We start from the raw sequence: 20,880 nt of genomic DNA on the forward strand, positions 1-20,880 counted from the left end.
CCTCTTCCTAAGTAGCCCCAGGCCAGGCACTAGCAGCAGCCAGCCTAGATTCACAGCTTGCTTTTGTCTGGGAATCTCCAAGCCCAGCAAAAGTAACAGACATCTCAGATTGCTTTAAAGCTCAGGCACAGTCCCCTGGACAAAACGCAGGTGGGGACTGACCTAGGTCTGCACCACCCAGGAAACCCCAGGGCCAATGCATCCACTGGACGGCTACAGACCATGTCAGAGCACCACCATCTGCCCTGGCACAGTTAATCCTCCATGGGGGCAGAGGTTGGTGGTCAGTGATCACAGCCAGTCCTTGCAGCTGACTGGCCTGGGTAAATCCCTCCCACTGACCTGCCAACAGCAACCAAGACCCAACTACAAGAGGAGGGTGTACTCAGCCCACACAGAGGGTGCACCTTGTGTACCCAGCTTGGGTGATAAGGAAGGCTGTGCCAATAGACTCTACAGGACACCTACTACATTAGGCCACAATACCAAGGCACAGAGTCACTCATACATAGAAACAAACACAGGGAGGCTGTCAAAATGAGGAGACAAAGAAACATGGCCCAAATGAAAGAACAAATCAAAACTCCAGAAAAAGAGCTAAACAAAATGGAGATAAGCAACCTATCAGAGGCAGAGTTCAAAACACTGGTTATGAGGATACTCAAGGTACTTAGCGAGGACCTCAGCAGCATAAAAGAGATCCAGTCAGAAACAAAGGATACACTAACTGAAATAAAGAATAATTTACACGGAATCAACAGTAGCGTGGGTGAAGCCGAGAATAAAATCAATGATTTGGAACATAAGGAAGCAGAAAACAACCAATCAGAACAACTTAAAAAGAATACAAAAAAACCAGGAGAATTTAAGCAGCCTCGGGGACAACTTCAAGAGGTCCAATATTTGCATCATAGGGGTGCCAGAAGGAGAAAAGAGCGAGCAAGAAATTGGAAATCTATTTGAAAAAATAAGGAAAGACGACTCCCCTAATTTGGTGAAGGAAATAGACCATGCAAGTCTAGGAAGCAAAGAGTCCCAAACAAGATGAAGGCAAAGAGGCCCACTCCAAGACACATAAGATACGAAAGGTTAAAGATAAAGAGAGAATTTTATGAGCAGCAAGAGAAAAGAAGTTAATTGCTTACAGGGGAGTTCCCATAAGACTGTCAGCTGATTTCTCAAAAGAAACTTTGCAGACTAGAAGGGATTGGCAAGAATATTCAAAGTCATGAAAAGAAGGGACCTACAGCCAAGATTGCTCTACCCAGCAAAGATATCATTTAGAATGGAAGAGCAGATAAAGAGCTTCCCAGACAAGAAAAAACTGAAGGAGTTCATCATCACCAAACCATTATTATATGAAATGTTAAAGGGACTTATTTAAGAAAAAAAAAGATCAAAACTATGAACAATGAAATGGCAATAAATGCATATCTATCAACAATTGAATCTAAAAAACAAACTAAGCAAACAAGAACAGAGACAGAATCATGGATATGGAGAGTGTTTTGATGGTTGCCAGATGGAAAGGGGTGTGGGGGGAAGAATGAAAAGGTGAGGGGATTAAGAAGTATAAATAGGTAGTTAGAGAAGAGCCATGGCGATGTAAAGTACAGTACAGGAAATGGAGTAGCCAAAGAACTTATACACATGACCCATGGACGTGAATGATGGTGTGGGGTTTGCCTGAGGGAGTGGGGGGTACTGGGTGGAGAGAGACAAAGGGGCAAAAATTGGGACCACTGTCATAGCATAAACGATAAAGTAATTTAAACAATAAAAAATTTTTAATTTAAAAAACTTAATTCAAAAAATAATACCAGCAACAACATGATCACCAAAATATTTATGCTGAAATAAGCAACACAACAAAAGAACTCACTATATGATTCCATTTATAAAAGAACTCTAGAAAATAGAAACTAATCTATAGTGACAGAAAGCAGATCAGTGGGTTCCTGGACAGGGGGATTGAGGAGAAATGAAACATAAAGAGGCAAGAAGAGACTGGGGAGAGGGGTGATAGAAAGGCACATTATTTAGACTGCAGTGATGTTTTCACATATGTATATACATATGTTAGGACTTTAACTGTACACTTTAAATATGCACAGTTTATTTTATGTCAGTTATGCCTGAATAAAGCTGAAAAATGTCTCCAAACTGCTGTAAAATTGACAATAGATTGTGAAAGTATGATCTTTCAAATTCTCCAACCTTATAACTGCACCCACATTTATTAAATATAAAAATTCAATCACTGAATAAAATGAATAATACTCTATTGTAGCAGAGAGGACAAAGATACATTGAATATAATTTTGAAAAAATGGCCAACTTATAATTACCCATTAAGTTACATATACAAAACTTGTGAATAAGGTCTAAGAACAGTAACATGGTACATGGTAATTTAAGTGTTTCATTCACATTACTTTAAAGTTTCTACTTTCAATGCGCTACATGTGAACCACTGACATTCTGTTTTATTTAACAGTAGCACTCTATCAAGGCTATTCTATCAGTGATCTGTACTATCAACTTAACTACCAATTTCTTTCCAGGTGCAATTTAAGGCAGGAATCTAGAAGAAGTATATGTTTCTAATTATGATAGATATTGACCTTTGCATCTTCCACTGGCTTAAGAATTTTCTATTAAATGTCCAATGTGCCGTAAGTTACTCCAATCAATTAAAATCACCTTTGCTACATAAGATGGAAAAAGTTGCCAAACTAAGATTTAGGAAATAATCTAAACCTAAAAATTTGCTAAGCAACAGTTAAACTATTTCAAATACAATGATACTCTAGAAACAAACAGTAAGCTTGAAGTGTCCAAAATATTTTTTTCTAACAGCAGCGGTGGTAGAACATAGGCACTTTTGTGCTTAAGCATCTTAAAAAGGCTTTTGTCCAGTTCAAGCACCAACAGTCATGTGATCTTGAGAGAAATCATAAGCCTAGCTCCATAGCTCTATCACCAGCCAGCTACATTAAGGAATACACACACAAAGCCTTTACGTCTTTGAGGAACAAATAGGGAACCATATTAGAAGGGAACAAATGTAAAAATAAGGAAATGGCAGGCCTGTAATGCCATGGATTCACTCTTTCACTTAAACATTAAATAACTATCCATGTGTGCCAGGTGCTTGTGGCATGTAGATTAAGAAAATGCCTTCTCTACCCTTGAGGAGAATTCACACCTTTTGGATGATACATCTTTGAAGAAAAATGCATTGAAAAGTAAATGAAGTTTCCCCAAAGATGCCAAGATGGCCAGTATATTAGAGTGATTGCAACTACAGGAAAAAGGTATGATTAAACTAACAATGGCTGTTTGAGGAACAGGCCAAACTGAGATTCTTAACAGAAAAAGACGACCAAGGTAATATTGTAAACATGACTGGACAAGATGTCTGTCCTGTACATTTCAGACAAAAAAACAAAACAAAATCTTTAATCAACATGTTCCTGACAGAATGGACCTTATAAGACAAATCATGTTTTAAATAATCATGTTTTGATATGATCTGGCATCTAGAATTACTTTAGAAATAGGATATGCTATGGTCTGAATGTTTGTGCCCTGCCCCAAGAATTCATATTTTGAAATTCTAATACCCAATGTGATACTACAAAGGGGGGGCCTTGTGAGGTGATTAGGTCATGAAAACAGAGCTCTCATGAATGAGATTAATGCCCTTAGAAAACAATTTCCTTCACCCTTCCATCATGTGAGGATATGGGAAGAAACCACCAGCCTACAACTAAGGCTCTTCACCAGATTTTAACCATGCTATCACCGTGATCTTGGACTTCCAGCCTCCAGAACTATAAAAAATACATTTCTGTTGTTTATAAACCACCCGGTCTCTGGTATTTTGTTAGAGCAGTCAAATGAACTAAAACAGGCTAGCAAAAACTTATGCTAGTCTATTTCTAAGAAATAGTACTTGCAAAAAAAACTGCACATCTCAAGGCAAGAACTACCAAAGAAAAAAGATGCAAAGAAAGGCACCTAACAAAATAAAAATACAACTGTAAAAAACAACTATGCTTAAGAACACCAAGTGCTGTCATTGTTTTCCATAGTAGACAATAATGACTTCTTCATATCTAGTATGTAGTAAGTAAGTTTTCAATAAATCAAAAACTTAAGTAAAGGAGACATGCAAGTGGCAGTCAAAGGGACAGGAGAGAACCAACACAATAAGATGCTTCTAGGCTGAATGAACCTTACAACCAAACTGGTCCAAAGAAAAAATACTAAGTGCACTCAAGGTAATTGAGACAAAGAGGTTACATGTCCCATAACCTGTACAAGAACAAAATCATTTGGCTTGGGGTTTTATTTTATTGTAATTTTTCTCTGGTCGCTTAACAAGCAACCAAGAGTACATGTGAGACTGAAGGGGCAGACTCTCGCCCTATACTTCCCCATACCCAGTCAAATCTACAACCTTAGACAACAGGTAACAAATGAAGGTCCTGGGGGGTTTGATGAAGTGGTCTCTGATTCTAGGTAAGAAGTGTTAAGAGTCTATTCCAAAAACATCCTGGGCCACTAAACGCAAAACAAGGAAGAACTATTTTCACTCCAAAACTAAGCTCAACTAAGTAAGGATCCAAGATGGTGGAGGACTAAGTGGAAGCTACACTAACTTCCTCCAAGGAATTTAAATTACAACTTAGTATTTAACAACTCTACAATTTAAATTACAACTAAATTGTAGAGAAATCATCCAGAATAACCAACTGAACACTAGCTGGAGAGAAGTCTTATAACCAAGGACAGACAGAAGAAACCACTTCACCACAACAACACTGGTAGGGAGTGGGGAGGAGGCACAGGAGGGCTGGCTGAGATCCCAGGGGTGACAGCTGAAAATCCAGAGGGATATTTCATTAGCCATGGGGTTCCCCCTGAGAAGTGTAGGGTCTATACCCCAAGCTGGTCTCCCCAGCCTACAGCACAAGAGCTGGAAAGGAACACAGATAATATCCAGTGAGAAGCAGCAGGGTTTCTGTTGCTCAGGGAGAGACACCTGGAGATGCAGAGAGCCTCTTACAGGGCCAAAGACATAATTTCATTTGCAGCCAATTACCCTTGGCTCCAGCAGAGGGAGGACAGAGTGGACTAGGGACACCTGAGGAGAGACTGACGTTGGTGGCTCTGGGGAGAGAACTGAAGGAACCACCACCAGGATGCCGGTGCTGAGTCATTCCCCATGCTGCAGAAGCCATCTTTCTCAGACAGAGAACTCTGCTCAAGTGGCATCAGCCTGAGGGGAAGCAATAGCCCCTCTGGCAGGAATTAATCTGCCCCATGCTGTGGTGCTTAAGCCAAGCCAGGCTGCTAATCACAGACTGATTAAATTAACAGCTGAGTCGTTTGGCGGGTGATTAGTTTAACAGCTAAAGTGGAAAATACAGAGAAGCAGCCAAAATGGGAAGACAAAGAAAACAGACCCCAACTTAAAGAACAAGAAGATTCTCCAGAAAAACAGATGAAATGAAGGCAAGCAATTTATCAGATAGACTTTAGAGAGATGATTATAATGATATTCGACAGCATGAAGAAAGACATAGAAACTATAAAAAAAAAGGACCAGTCAGAAATAAAGAATGCAATATCTGAAATAAATAATATGCTAGAAGTATTAAACAGTATGTTATGTGAAGCAGAAGATCAAATCATTGTTTTGGAAGACAAGGTAGAAAAAACCACCATGCAGAGCAGCAAAAAGAAAAATGAATTTAAAAAAATGAGGAGAGCTTAAGAAACTTTTTGGACAACATGAAGCATAGCAATATCCACATCAGGGGAACACAAGATGGAGAAGAGAGCAAGGAAGGGATTGAGAACATATCTGAAAAATAATGACCAAAAACTTCCCTAATCTGGTGAAAGAAACAGACACACAAGTCCAGAAAGATCAGCGTCCCAAACAAGTGGGACCCAAAGAGGCCTACACCGACACACATCATAATTAAAATGACAAGGCTTAAAAGACAAGGAGAGAATCCTAAAAGCCGCAAGAGAAAAGCAGGTAGTTACCTACAAGGGAGCACCAATTAGACTGGCATGTGACTACTCAAAAAAACATGTCAGCCCAGAAGGGAGTGGCATAAAATATTCAAGGTGATGAAAACCAAGGACCTACAACCAAGGCTACTTTACCCAGTAAGGCAATCATTTAAAATCGAAGGAGAAATAAGGAGCTTCCCAGACATTAAAAAGCTAAAGGAGTTTGTTATTACCAAACCATCACTGCAACAAATGTTAAAGGGCTTGCTTTAAGAAAGAGAAGAAAAAGAGAAAGGAAAAAACCAGAGGAAAACAGTCTAACAATAAAATTGAACTACCATGTACCTATCAATAATCACCTTAAATGTAAATGGCTTAAATGCTCCACCATAATACATAGGGTATCTGAATGGATAAGAAAACAAGACCCAGATATATGCTGTCTCCAAGAGACCCATCTCAGATCAAAAGATATGCACAGACTAAAAGTAAAGGGATGGAAAAAAAATATGTCATGCAAATGGAAAAGAAAAAAAAGCTGGGGCTCCAGTACTTATATCTGACAAAATAGACTTTAAGACCAACGCTATAGTATGAGACAAAGAAGGACACTACATAGTGATAAAGGGAACAACCCAACAAGAGGATATAACACTAGTAAACACACACCCAACATAGGAGCACCTAAATATGTAAAGTAAATCTTGATGGACATAATGGGAGAGGTCAACAATAATACAGCCATAGTTGGATTTTAACACCCCACTGATTTCAATGGATATATCTTCCAGGCAGAAGATCAACAAGAAGACAGCAACATTAAATGACACGCTAGATCAAATGGATTTAATTGATACCTTCAGAGCATTTCACCCCAAAGCAGAATATACACATTTTTCATGTGCACATGGACTGTCTTCTAGGATAGACCACATGTAAGGACACAAAAGAAGTCACAATAAATTTCAGAAGACTGGAATCATATCAAACATCTTCTCTGACCACAATGCTATGACACTAGAAATCAATCACAAGAAGAACACTGAAAAACAGGCAAAAACATGGAATAAATGGGTCAACAACAAGATCAAGGAAGAAATCAAAAGTAACTTTGAAACAAATGAAATTGAGGACACAACAATCCAAAATCTGTGGGACACTGGGAAAGCAACCCCAAGAGGGAAATTCATAGCATTAAAGACCTATCTCAAGAAATAGGCTCAAATAAACAATCTGACCTTACACTTAAAGGAACTTGAAAAAGAACAAAGCCCAAAGTGACTAAAAAGGAAATAATAAAGATCAGAGCAGACATAAATGATATACAATCTAAAAAAATGGTACAAAAGGTCAATGAGTCCAAGAGCTGGCTCTTTAAAAAGATAAACAAGATTGACGATCCTTTACCAGACTCATCAACAAAATGAGAATGGACTCAAATAAAAAAAAATTCAAAAATGAAAGAGGAGAAATAACAACTGACACCTCAGAAATATAAAAGATTGTGCGGGAGACAGTGAAGGCTGGTGTGAAAAGCCAAGTTAATCACTTGGCAAGGCCGCACTTGACCACTTGTATCTGCAAGACAGAGCAAGCTGGCAACTGGAAGCCGGAGCCCGCAGGGGTTGGAAAAGAAATCGTTAACCGCAAGCTTCAGCTGAATGTGACTGCAGCCTTGGCAGAAGAAAAGTTTTATCATTTAGGTAGCCTGGGAAACAAATAATCTTTGCCTGCAGCTGCAGAAACATCCTTGAGCTTCATCTAACCAACCCCCATAAAATAAACGTGGAGACCTAGCTCAGAGTCACTGTCTCTCCATCAGAGGACAATGTTCCACCTTGCCCCTGCTTTTCTCTAAACTGTCTTGTGTTGTGTCTTTGTGTTGTCCTTTTCTCAATCTCCTGTCATCCCCATTCAGGGACTCCCACTCTGCACGGGTCGCAGCAAGACTGTAAGAAAATATTATGAACAAGTATATGCCAACAAACTGGACAACCTGGATGAAATGGATAAATTCCTAGAAACATACAATCTTCCAAAAAAAAAAAAATCAGGAAGAATCAGAGAATGTGAATAGATAGATTACACCTAGTGAAATTGAAACAGTAATCAAAAAACTCCCAACAAACAAAAACTCTGGACCAGATGCTTTCACAGGTGACTTTTACCAAACACTCCAAGAAGAACTAACACTTCTCCTTCACAAACTATTTCATAAAATTTAAGAGGAGGGAAGGCTCCCAAACTCATTTTACGAGGCCAGCATTAGCCTAATTACAAAACCAGATAAAGACACTACAAAGAGAGAAAATTATAGCCCAATATCCCTGATGAACATACATGCTAAAATTCTCAACAAAATATTAGCAAACTGAATACAGCAATGCATCAAAAAGATCATACACCATGCGCAAGTGGCTTTTCCAGGAATGCAAGGCTGGTATAACATTCACAAATCAATAAATGTGATTTGCCACATAAACAAAATGAAGGATAAAAACCACAGGATCGTATCAATAGATGCAGAAAAGCTTTTAATAAAATCCAGCACCCATTTATGATAAAAACTCTCAGCAAAGTGCAAATAGAAGGAACATACCTAAACATAATATAGGCCATGTATGACAAACCCACTGCCAGCATCATACTCAACAGGCAAAAACTATAAGTGTTCCCCTTAATACATTGCGTACCGCATAGAAATCTCTAAGACATACTCCAGGGTCGAATGACCAAAATACAATGTAGCTGCAATGCTTTATGGGTTCGTGCAATTATATAGTTTTTTGTAGACTGACCTGCACGGTTTCCACCAATGAGATCGCTTCATTCGATGTGGACAAGACAGTGTGTTGACATCTAAAGTCCATAACAGATAGCTCGTGAAAAACGAGAAAACTCGTGAGCAGTCCTTAACAGATGGCGCGCGAAACACGAGAAACCCCATGAGCGGTACGCAATGTGTTAAGATCGGGAAAAAGGCAAGAGTCCGCGTTCACCTTTCTTATTCAACAGAGTATTGGAAATCCTAGCTGCAGCAATCAGACAAGAAGAAGAAATAAAAGGCATCCAAATTGGAAAAGAAGAAGTAAAACTGTCTTTATTGCAGATGACATGATACTGTACATAGAGAATCTCAAAGATTACATCAAGACACTACTAGAACTGAAAAATGAATTCAGCAAAGTAACAGGATACAAAATTAATATCCAAAAATCAGTTGCATTTTTATATGCTAAGAGAGAGAGCAAACTAAGAGAGGGAAATTAAGAAAACAATTCCATTCACAATTACTTCAAAAAGAATAAAATATCTAGGAATAAACCTAACCAAGGATCTAACAGACCTGTGTTAGGAAAATTATAAGACACTGAAGAAAGAAATTGAAGAAGTTACACATAAGTGGGAGCAGATACCATGTTCATGGATAGGAGGATATAATATCATTAAATGTCCATACTACCCAAAGCAATCTATAGATTCAACGCAATTCCTATCAAGATTCCAGTGACGTATTTCACAAAACTAGAACAAATTTTTCAAAAAATTTTATGGAACCATAAAGGCCCCACATAGCAACAGTGTTCCTGAGAAAGATTAACAAAGTTGGAGAAATCACGCTACCTAACATCAAACTATACTACAAGGTCATAGCAATCAAAACAGCTTGGTACTGGCATAAAAACAGACACATAGATCAATGGAACAGAACAGAGAGGCCAGAAATAAACCTACACCTTTATAATCAATTAATATTCGACAGAGTAAGCAAGCACATACAATGGGCTAAAGATAGTTTATTCAATGAATGGTGCTGGGAAAACTGGACCAATACGTACAGAAAAATGAAACTAAACCATTTTCTTAAACCACACACAAGAATAAATCCAAAATGGACCGAAGACTTAAATGTTAGATCCAAAACAATAAAAATCCTAGAAGAAAAAATAGGGAGGAAAATTTCAGACATTGCTCGTATAAATACTTTATCAGATATATCTCCCCAGGCAAGGGAAGCAAAAGAAATAATAAACAAATGAGACTACATCAAACTAAAAAGTTTTTGCACAGCAAAGGAAATCATCAGCACAAAAAGACAATCCACAGAATTGGAGGACATATTCACCAATACGCCTGATGAGGGGTTAATATCCAAAATTTATAAAGTACTTACAAAAATCAACATCAAAAAACAAACAACTCAATTAAAAAATGGGCAAAGGACCTGAACAGACACTTCTCCAAAGAGGTCATACAGATGGCCAAGAGACATATGAAAAGATGTTCAACATCACTAATCACCAGAGAGATGCAAATTAAAACCACAATGAAACACCATCTCACACCTGTCAGAATGGCTATCACTAAAAAATCAACAAACAAGCGCTGGTGAGGATGTGGAGAAAGGAGAACCCTTTTGCACTGTTGGTGGGAATGCAGACTGGTGCAGCCACTGTGGAAAGCAGTATGGAGATACATCAAAAAATTAAAAATGGATCTATCTTTAGACCCAGCGATCCCACTTCTCAAAATATATCCAAAGGAACCCAAAACACTAATTTGAAAGAACTACTATGCACCACGATGTTCACTGCAGCATTATTTACAATCAGCAAGATGTGGAAGCAGCCCAAGTGTCCATCAGTAGATGCATGGATAAAACTATGGGACATTTACACAATGGAATACTACACGGCCGTAAAAAAGAAAATATTACCCTTTGCAATAGTATGGATGGACCTGAAGAACCCTGTGCTAAGTGAAATAAGCCAGTCAGAGAAAGACAAATACCATATGATTTCACTCATATGTAGAATCTAATGAACAAACTGAACTAACAAGCAAAACAGAGACAGACTCGTATATGGACATCAGAGGACAGCTGGTGGGGGTGGAGGTTAGGGGGTGGAGGAATTGAGGAAAAACGAAAAAGGACTCATGAATACGGACAATAGTGTTGTGATTTCTGGGGGGAGAGGGTATAAGCAAATAAATGAACAAACTCCAGTAAGCTAGGTCCATGACTAATGGGCCTGATTTAGTACTCCTGATTTAGAGCAGGAATCGGCACACTATGACCTGTGTGTCAAATCCATTAGGTTTTTGTAAATAAAGTTTTCCTAGAACACAGACGCACTCATTTATTTAAATATTGCCTATAGCTGCTTTCACAGTACAGGGGCAGAGTTATGTAATTTCAACAAAAACCACATGGCCTACAAAACAAAACAAAGTATTTACTAGTTCAACCTTTAGGAAAAAAATGTTGCTGACCACTAATTTAGAAAAAGGAAAAGGAAAGAATACCTAACTACTGCTTTTTGTTTGAAAGACATTCAGAAAAATAGAGCGCTTATAGTTGAGTTCAACAATCAAAGGAGTCCATCTCTAATATCCCTTCCCCTAATTTCTGAAAGATGTTTTTTGCCATCTTGATGCAGGAAGCCTTTGTATGGGATCTATGTCTTGATAGCTCAGGAGCCTAAACTAATCACTACCACCAATTCCTACTTAGTAAGTTTTTCAAATGCAGTATCAGACTTGAGATCACAACCACCATGAAGATTCTACTACCTTGCTTACTCATGTAGTAAATAGCCCCAGGCCATTGGATGGGGTATAAACACTGTTTTTTATATGTAGGATATAAACCTTTTGATGTACCAGAATCATTTGGGGAGCAAATTAGTATCTTTTAATTACAGGATGGTAAATAAGGATTTCTCCTGATTCGACCAAATACCCTGAAATGTAAAAGTATCTACAATGCATACCTCCCAAACTAGATATCCATTCTGCCAATGGATGGTAGAAGAGATCACACCTGAAATACATATGTATGAGGCATTATCTGTCTAAATTGTTCCTAAAGAGAAAACAATGGGAATAAACAAGGGGAAACATTAAAAAATGCCATGAAAATTAGGATGCTGTGTCAGTGAACTGCTCTGGCCAAATGAGACGAGGCCTGCATGGAATCTGCATTGAGGAGGAATTCAATAAATTGTAACTCTAATTGTAATTAGAATTCTTAACCTCAATTTTCATGTTAATGAAAAATTCCTTTCTTAGACAAGGGCGAGATGAGGGAGTCAGACAGCCAGAAAGAAACAAACACTGAGCCAGGAAGATGAACTTTCTAAAATCCTGTGTCAGAGAAAAGAGGCTAAGAATCAATATAAAACTACCAGAAAGGGGAAAAAATTCAACCATTTCTCAACAAGTATTTATTCAGCACCTATGTACCAGGCACTGAGCTTAGAGTTACTAAACAAAACACAAAACCCTTGTCCTCATGGAGCTTATACTCCAGTGGGGGTTAGGAATAGATATATTGTATATTATATGGTTGTAAGCTCAGAAGAGAAACAGTGAACGATAGAGAGCCCTGAGAGGGGTGTCCAGGGAAGGCTACACTGACGAGGCAACATTTGAGTGTTTCTGAATTAACATGCTTCATAGTACAATTGATGGACTAGAACAAATGTTACCCAAAAACATCAAATTATTTATACTCAGAGAATATCCATGTGTGTCATGGGCTTGCAGTTGTGACTGTCACATTGTTTTCAGAGGCAGTAACATAACCTCTATAAGGGCAAACTTCAAGATAAGAAAGTACTGTACATTTTCCCAGTTAGATAAATGCACACATTCAAGAAAATCACTCTGTGAAATGTTCTCAAAACAACAAAGGACTAGAAAGGTATAAATTCACAAGGAAAAAATATAGAAGAAACAAGGACAGACAAGACATGTCAATGAATAGGCAGATAAAATAAAACCAAAAACAACTGAGGAGCTCACACAGGACAGAGTTTTTATGTGGGAATACCACCTAAAGAAAATACATGGCAGGATACAAGAAAAGACAAAGCTATAGCAAAGTAGTACTGACAAGCATCTCGAGCTAGATGCAAATGCTGCAGGAAAAAATGTAGAGCCTATACTGAAAAGAACAGAAAGGCAGCTCTAGAGGATTTTTAAAAATGGGTAATTGCCACACAGGTAAGCAAGCCTTAACCTACAGGGCTGCCAGTCTTGCTGTTAAATTGACACCAGGAAGGAGTAGCAAAGAGAGTAAATCAGCTGCCAGAACTAGACTTACTTCAAAGAAAAGGGTAAATTTAAACTAATAGCTGCTTACTTTCTATACCTGTTGATCACCAAAAGCCAAAGCTGGGTCCCTATACATAACATTAGAGGAAGGGGTAAGGATTGGGGTACCTCTTCCTAGTCATACATAAATCTCAAAAACAGAAAAGAACTGAGAAGTTGAGCATAAGCATCCCCTAAAACATAACCAGTGAAGCAGGGAATATAACTTCTCTGACAGGTCTCAAAACCTAAGACATCTAGGTGTTGCAAAATCTTCCCTAAAACAGCGTAACATCTAACAAACAATAGCAAAAAATTACTCCCATTCTTGAAAACTCAGGATTACACTATTTTTCTACCATGCATTCCTCTTTGTATAGAAGGCAACTATTTTCTCCAAATGCTCAATGCAAATAAAAAGTAACATACTTAAAAGGCAGGGAGAATAACACTTTCCTATCTGTTACACTTTTACAGCATCTCCTGCACTTATTTTAACAGACTTGTAAATGTGAAATAAGGTGTGTCTCAAAGTCCCTTGTAAAGGTATTTTTTAAATCTAGTGTGATTCTTAAAACATCTTCGAGTTTTAAGAGTTCACACCAAAGATTTGATTGTAGTTTCACATTAACTTATCTTCTGCCCACATTAAGATTATTGAGAAATACTTAAAATTTAAAGATAAAAGTGTAAGAGCAAAGCTAATACAAGTTACAGTGACAAAAAAAGATTTCTCATAAATATCATCCCAAATTTTATTATCATTGATAAAATTTTTAAAGTATAAGCTAAGTACTTCTCTCATTTCTTAATTAAAAAAAAAACCTATAGAGAATACACTCATTTCTTCTTTATGGATATTCTTCACAGTTAAAAAATCCTTACCTTAGGAACACATACTATATATAGATATATGTCTTACCTATTAAAGACTTGATATTTTCTAAGATTAAATCACTGGTAATATTTCCTGATAAATCTTGCCCCAGTTCAGCAATCAGCTTGGCATAGCCTTCATTCTCTTCTCTTAACAAATTGAATTTTTGTTGCTTATAACTGAAATTAGATAAACATCATAAAGGGGATAAAATTAATTTCAATTAACAAGCTTGCATAAGAGTAATGTGTTGTTATTGAATTTTCTTATCTCTCATATATAGCAATCATAAGAATAGGTGTTGAAAGTTTACCTCTTTGTTCATCATTAAGGAGAGAAAATTACAGTTGTTCATAAGAGACACCCAATGTTAGTTACAGGGAAAACCAGTAACGCAAGGGAAGGATATTGCTAATCCCAAGGAACAATAACATACCACTATTTCCATCACTGACTAAGAATATACCCTAGAGTACAGCGATAATGTAAAGTATTTTATTGGTAATAATAAAAGCACTGAATATTATTTTAACTTCTAATATGAAAAAAATTAACACTGGTTTCACACAGATAATGTTCACTGCTGATGCAATCATGGGTCACTTTTAAAAGGAAAAAAACACAAGACACATGCTAACAGCAACAAAAAACAATCTTTAAACTGTCTTTAGAAACTTCTAGTATTCAAAATGAGAACTAAAACACATAGTCAGATACTTGACTACAATATAAAAATGCAGGTACTTACAAGAGTTTTGTCTTGATTTTAACTGATTTTTGATTGAATTGCTGTGATTGTTTTATAAGCCCTAATGATTCCAATGTTTCTGGATCCAGGCGTTCCTTTAGAACTGTGTCTGAAACTAAATACTGTATTTAAAAATATTAAAGGTCATTTATTACTCGGCATTTCAACTACGCACCCACAATCTTAAATATACTGAAAATAATTAAAATATTAAAATCATAGTATAGATATAAACTTACAATTTATAACAAAACTTATAACTACAACAAAAATGATGACTCTCCAAATAATGTAAATACAACATATAGCTCTTTCTTTAAAAACTTGTTAAGAAAGTATATGCATGCTGTCCACAGCCTACAAATGACATGAGCTACAGATGAAATTCTGACTGAAGTTGAATCAAACCAATTTTCTTTAAGATAATATAGCACTTAAGCCTTCTTTGGCTTCTCCTGTTTAAGTCAAATAATTCTAGTACAGCAAAGACAAAAACATTCCTCCAGGTCTGAGTAACAGCACTTTCCCTTGGTTCTAAATTTATGAACATAAAATGGTTTACTAGACAATGATCACAACAAGTTCTAAAATTCATTGTTTTTAAACTCCATTATTTTTGTCTTTGCCAAATAGAGTTTATAAAAACTGTTCAGTTTAAAAGCTATCCCCATCATTTTTACTCACTTGATAGATGCGTAAGCATCTTGGTTAGGAACTTACTAGGTCAGGAATATCACCAAATGTTTTATATGCATAAGTAGTTTAAGTGATATATAGTAACATGCCTATTTCATAGACATAATTAACGTGTCTAATTTTACAAAGCACTCCACTTTAAGAAAACTCAAATCACACCTTAAAATGAATAGTCAACTGAATGTCAATATCCTTCTCCATTAACATGATTAACTGTGATTCTATTTGTTCAATGTAAAATTTAGACAGTAAATATATTTTTTAAAACTTACCAAACACGCTAATACCAATTGTGTAAAATAGTCTCTCTTGCCTTTTTCTTCTAAACAATTTGTCTCAATATCTACAATGATTAAAGAGAAAAAAAAGATGACAGTGTGATTGATTTTCTAGACTCTCTCCAGCACTATAATAAGGTAATGCATTTTCTTTAAAATTAGCCTATTTTAAAATGTCTCATTCTGAATTTGGAAAAAAATAAAAACTATGGTAAGTATGAGCTGTCCTTCATATGCATATGAATGCTTAGCATTAATTTCTCCTGATACTGGAGACTGACCCTGTGACCAATGGCATATCCATAAAATGGTACATCAGTTACCCAGGAGCTATGTGCTATGGCACTAGAAGCAACAAAGTTCAAACAAAAAAAAAACTGCTTTCAGGATGGGGAGGAGAGTGGGTAGAGGTGGAAAGAGGGTATGGGGGCATAAATGGTGATGGAAAAAAAGAAAAAGAATACTGTTTTCAGAAATGAGAATATTTAAGCAAATGTTTTAAATAATATATTTTATTTAACATAAAAGATCCAAGATATTTAAGCAAAGTTTAAATGACCACATGTTAGAGATGCTAAAGAAAAGATTCTTTCCTTGGATGGAAAGATGAACTGCGTGACAAGATCTCTTCTAATACTAAAAATCCTATTACTCGTGAAGATCAAATCTTTGACTTGGCGACCTTGGTCCCATGTACCAAGTTACCTTGCCACCAAGTCTATGAAAAGAAAGTATTAAGAGATAATTGTTTAGCTTTGAAAATAGTTTATCTCCTATTTCACAAACACGTAAGCTTTCTGACCATTATGCAAGTCATATAATTACACAAAAACTTAGAATAGAATACATTTGTCTCACATGATTCAAGGTAAGGTGGATTTTAAAGCAAATGGGTGCCAGTCCTGGCCAGGTAGTTCAGCTGGTTAGAGCATCACCCTGATACGTCATGGTTGTGGGTTCAATCTCCAATCAGAGTATATATAAGAATCAACCAATGAATGCATAAATAAGTGGAACAGCAAAACAATGTTTCTCCAAATGGGTGCCAATTGCAGGAGATCAGGGGGAAGGAGGGAATATGGGCAAGTACCAGGAATAGGAGCATGCATTTTTCTAGCATTTATTGCATTGTGCAGCCTGTGAGCAGTTATCCAGAGTTAGCAAGCACATCCAAAAGAGGTGCTGCATCTCATGTTTCTTCTCTGTATAATAAAATGCCAAGATTTCCCCAAAGTACAAAGCCTTCTCACTAGTAGTCTTGGTACTACTAACAGAATATGATTATTAAATATCTTCAATGTGGTTTTCATTACCTCACCAAAAAGAAAAAAAAAATGTTTCACATAAAAGCTTCATAATATAATCCAGAGGCAGAATTTAATGCACATTTAAAACCTGAAGCCAGGCTATGTTGGCTATTTCTGATCATGTTTTCGTTGCTTCCAGTGCTTTTTACTTTTTCTAAATATACACCTAGTTTCTTACCATTTAAAATGCGTATGAAAGGTATTTTTAACATCTTATTTTGAATTACAAGTCTACTTAACAAACAAAAATTTATTCATGATTTTTGTTTTCTTCTACTAAATATTTTTTAAAACTGAGAACTCCTTGAGTTTCAGTAAATTATTTTTTAAGATTTTATTTGTTTATTTTTAGAAAGAGGAGAAGGGAGGAAGAAAGGGGGAGAAAAATCAATGTGTGAGAGAAACATCAATCAGTTGCCTCTTGTACACCCCCAACTGCGGACCTGGCCTGCAACCCAGGCCTGTGCCCTGACCAGGAATGGAACTAGCGACCTGTCAGTGTGCAGAAGGACACACAAATCACTGAGCCACACCAGTCCAGGTGAGTTTCAGTGAATTATTCAAAAAAATCTCTCAATTTTCTGATATGTAGTACAAAGGAAATAAAACAATTAGCTCTAAATGCCAAGCATAAAAAAAATGTCAGCCAGGACTGGCAAGATTACAAGGTTGATTTCAGGCTCACTGCTTTATCTGATTACACGCTATTATCCTATTTTAAAAGTCAACTAACTCATAATTTAGACTATGCTCTAGAAAGAGGCACCAATTTTAGTAATATAATAAAAATTGTCCTTTAAGGTTTCTAGGGTCTCCCCAAACCAACATCCTACCTCTTTGTTTCAGTTTACTTTCTATTGCCATCACTGAGAATCAAAAGAAAAAGGAATTTTATCATCAAATGAGTCTACATTCTCCTGGCCCTGCTCCACTTTCCCTTCTTAGACAGAGCCATTTCCCAATATCTTGGCCACTGTAGCTAAGCACACAGTCAACTCAAGTATATCAAAGAAATTTCAGGGGTAATTTATGCAATGTAAATTGCAGTACAATCTCAATCTCTCAATAAGACTTTTAATCCATGGGTATCTCATCTAGCCCCCCTTCCAGTAACTCCTAGTTGTCTCCCCATTATCTAGTCTTGTGGTCCCTCCTCAGCCTAGAACTTCGAGCATACTGACCATGACCATGAGTATGACCATGACCATGACTAAACTGGGCCCATTCTTTTAACCAACATGTATCTACTACCAAAGACCTTTAAGTCCCTAAGATCTACTCCTAAGGTTCCTAATATCAAAGCACCTGGGTAGCAGATTCATCCTCTTCAAGTCAAGTCTGCTCTCCTCTTAGCCACCTGACCTGATTAAGATACCATTCTTTGGGTTCTGACCATGTTAGGATATGCTTAATAGGACCTCAGTAAATTTCTTAGCTGAGCCATCTCTTTAATATCCCCCATGGTTTTACTAAAAAGCCCTCGACCATTTCTAACTTTAGGTCCCAGAATCACCAATCACCTACCTGACCTCAGCACAGCAAGTTACATCAAACTCCTCCCCTTTCAGGTTAATAGGGATATCAGGCCCCCTCACCCTTACATGACTGGTCTTTTAAAGAAAATTGATATATTAACCAGGAAAATACAGCCCTCATTTGTCATATAACTGTTAGAATATTAGAAAGACAATATAATGTAGTAAAAAGGTCATAGGCTCTAGAACCAAAAAGATCAAGGTTCAAACTCTGCCTAACTGGCTGCATGGCCTTAAAAAAAATCACTTCTCTGAGCTTCAATTTTCTGGTCTCTACAACTACCTTATGCAAGTTGCTATAAGGATTAAAATGCTAATAAATGTTTAACACAATGCCTAGAACACAGAAGGTACTCCAAAATGGCACCAACATTACTGTTACTATTTTCTTTTCCTCATCATTAGAGACAGCTCACATTCTTACCCCTCTTCCCCCCCTACCTTGATCTGGAGTCACCCTTGGATCATTTTTTCTGCCAAGGGTAGGGGTATGTGAGTAAGGGTGCAGGTGAGGGAAATCCTCTTTCCAAGTTTGCCATACTACTAAATCTTGCTTGTAAAAATAGGCTGGATAAGCAAAAAGAAATTTCCCAGAACCACCAAACACCATCTTCATGAATTCATGTGACTAGTAAAAAACAATGACTTGTAACAATAATTCATACTACTAAATGCCTATGAAGGCAAATATATCCTAATAAGTCAATAAAGAAATTATTGGAACTTACTAATAAGCTGATGATTGATGAATACTCAAAGACATAAAATATACTCCCAACACTATCAAGAAATAACAACTTCCATGAAATGCTACCTACAAATCATTTTCAGTCTTACAAATTTATAGTAAAAACAATTTTAAAATTGAAACTTGTTTCTTGCTATATATATTTGTATCATAATTTAGTAGCTATAGTTCATACTTTAAAAAATAAGCTTAGACCTGGCTGGTGTGGCTCAGTGGATTGAGTGCCAGCCTACGAACCAGAAGGCAGCCGGTTCGATTCTCAGTCAGGGCACTTGCCTGGGTTGCAGGCCCATAGGGGACACTGAAGAGGCAATCACATACCGATGTTTCTCTCCCTCTCTTTCTCCCTCCCTTCCCCTCTCTAAACACAAATAAATAAAATATTTTTAAAAATAAGCTTAAAAGAGGTTTTTTTGTTTTGTTCTGCTGTTGTTGGTATAAATCAGAACAGTTTTAAGACTGAAAGAAGGCATTATTCGCCCTGACTGGTGTGGCTCAGTGGGTTGGGTGCCGTCCCACAAATCCAAGGGTCTCAGGTTTGATTCCTGGTTAGGGCACAGGGTTGGGTTGAGGGCCAGGTCCCTGGACTGGAGCGTGCAAGCACCAAGTGATTGATGTTTCTCTTGCACATGGATGTTTCTTTCCCTCTCTTTCTCCACATCGATGTTTCTTTCCCTCTCTTTCTCCTTACCTTCCCCTCTCTATAAAAATAAATCAATAAAATATTTTTTTTAAAGGCACTACTCATAATTATGCCAGGGAAAACAAAACAAGACTGGGACATACAGGCACCCCATCAATGAATGGTCTAATGGTCTGCACTTTTCACTTCTCACTCAGCCCAAACATTTTGACCTGTTTCCAACATTACTACAGTTAATGAAATCTTATACACCTGAAGAATTAAGTACCAGGCATTTAGATTTATTGAGATCAAATTCCAGACTCTCAGTAAAACATTTAAGTAACCCATCTAATTCCAGAAATTAGGATTAAGATGATAAATTAATTCATTCCAATTTGACTAAACTCTAAAGCCTTTTTTTAATGTTCTCCGCACTGTTCCCATAGTGGAGGACATTTTCAGGACATGACCTTAAGACTGCAACATGTTGTTGAGACCATCTGGACAGTATATGGTATGTGTGACTAAACCCCATTAGGACCTCTACATAAACTTAAAGATTCTGGCAAGTAGGTGTGGAGACCTACTAGTCTTGCAGCCACAGGAGACAAGCCTTGCAGGTAAGTTCCCTTGCTTATCAAACCTGCCACCTATTAATCTGGAGCTGTCGGCCACTTTGATTTCTCCTTGCCCTCTGTGTATATGGCCAGTTTGCCAACTGACATGCTTATGTGTCTAAACTATAAACAGTCTTCTCTGGATTTGCCCTTTTGTGTCTTTTATATGAATGGAATTATACTTTTTTTGTAATCTTCTGTAAATTACTTATTTTGCTCAATATTATTCTTTTTGATTTATTCATGTGCATGCATGTAGCTGAAGGGCATTCGTGTTCACTGTTGTCTCATACAGGTCACGGCCCCTCAGGATAAACT

General features: G+C 37.1%; 1 protein-coding gene across 3 annotated transcripts in view; it reads right to left on the reverse strand.

The window, feature by feature from the left end:
- The window catches only part of THOC2 (THO complex subunit 2), a 113,681-nt gene that overhangs the window by 68,499 nt on the left and 24,302 nt on the right, over positions 1-20,880 (reverse strand). For all 3 annotated transcript variants that reach the window (XM_054576988.1, XM_054576986.1, XM_054576985.1), the window contains exons 5-7: positions 15,725-15,795; positions 14,757-14,878; positions 14,054-14,187 (exon numbers count right to left, since the gene is read on the reverse strand). In XM_054576988.1, coding sequence (XP_054432963.1) covers positions 14,054-14,187; positions 14,757-14,878; positions 15,725-15,795 — 327 coding nt within the window. The remainder of the gene's footprint in view (positions 1-14,053; positions 14,188-14,756; positions 14,879-15,724; positions 15,796-20,880) is intronic.

Source organism: Pteronotus mesoamericanus, unplaced genomic scaffold (genome assembly GCF_021234165.1).
Source record: "Pteronotus mesoamericanus isolate MK-2021 breed Mesoamerican mustached bat unplaced genomic scaffold, CSHL_Meso_final contig_40, whole genome shotgun sequence".
NCBI classification, from domain to species: Eukaryota; Metazoa; Chordata; class Mammalia; order Chiroptera; family Mormoopidae; genus Pteronotus; species Pteronotus mesoamericanus.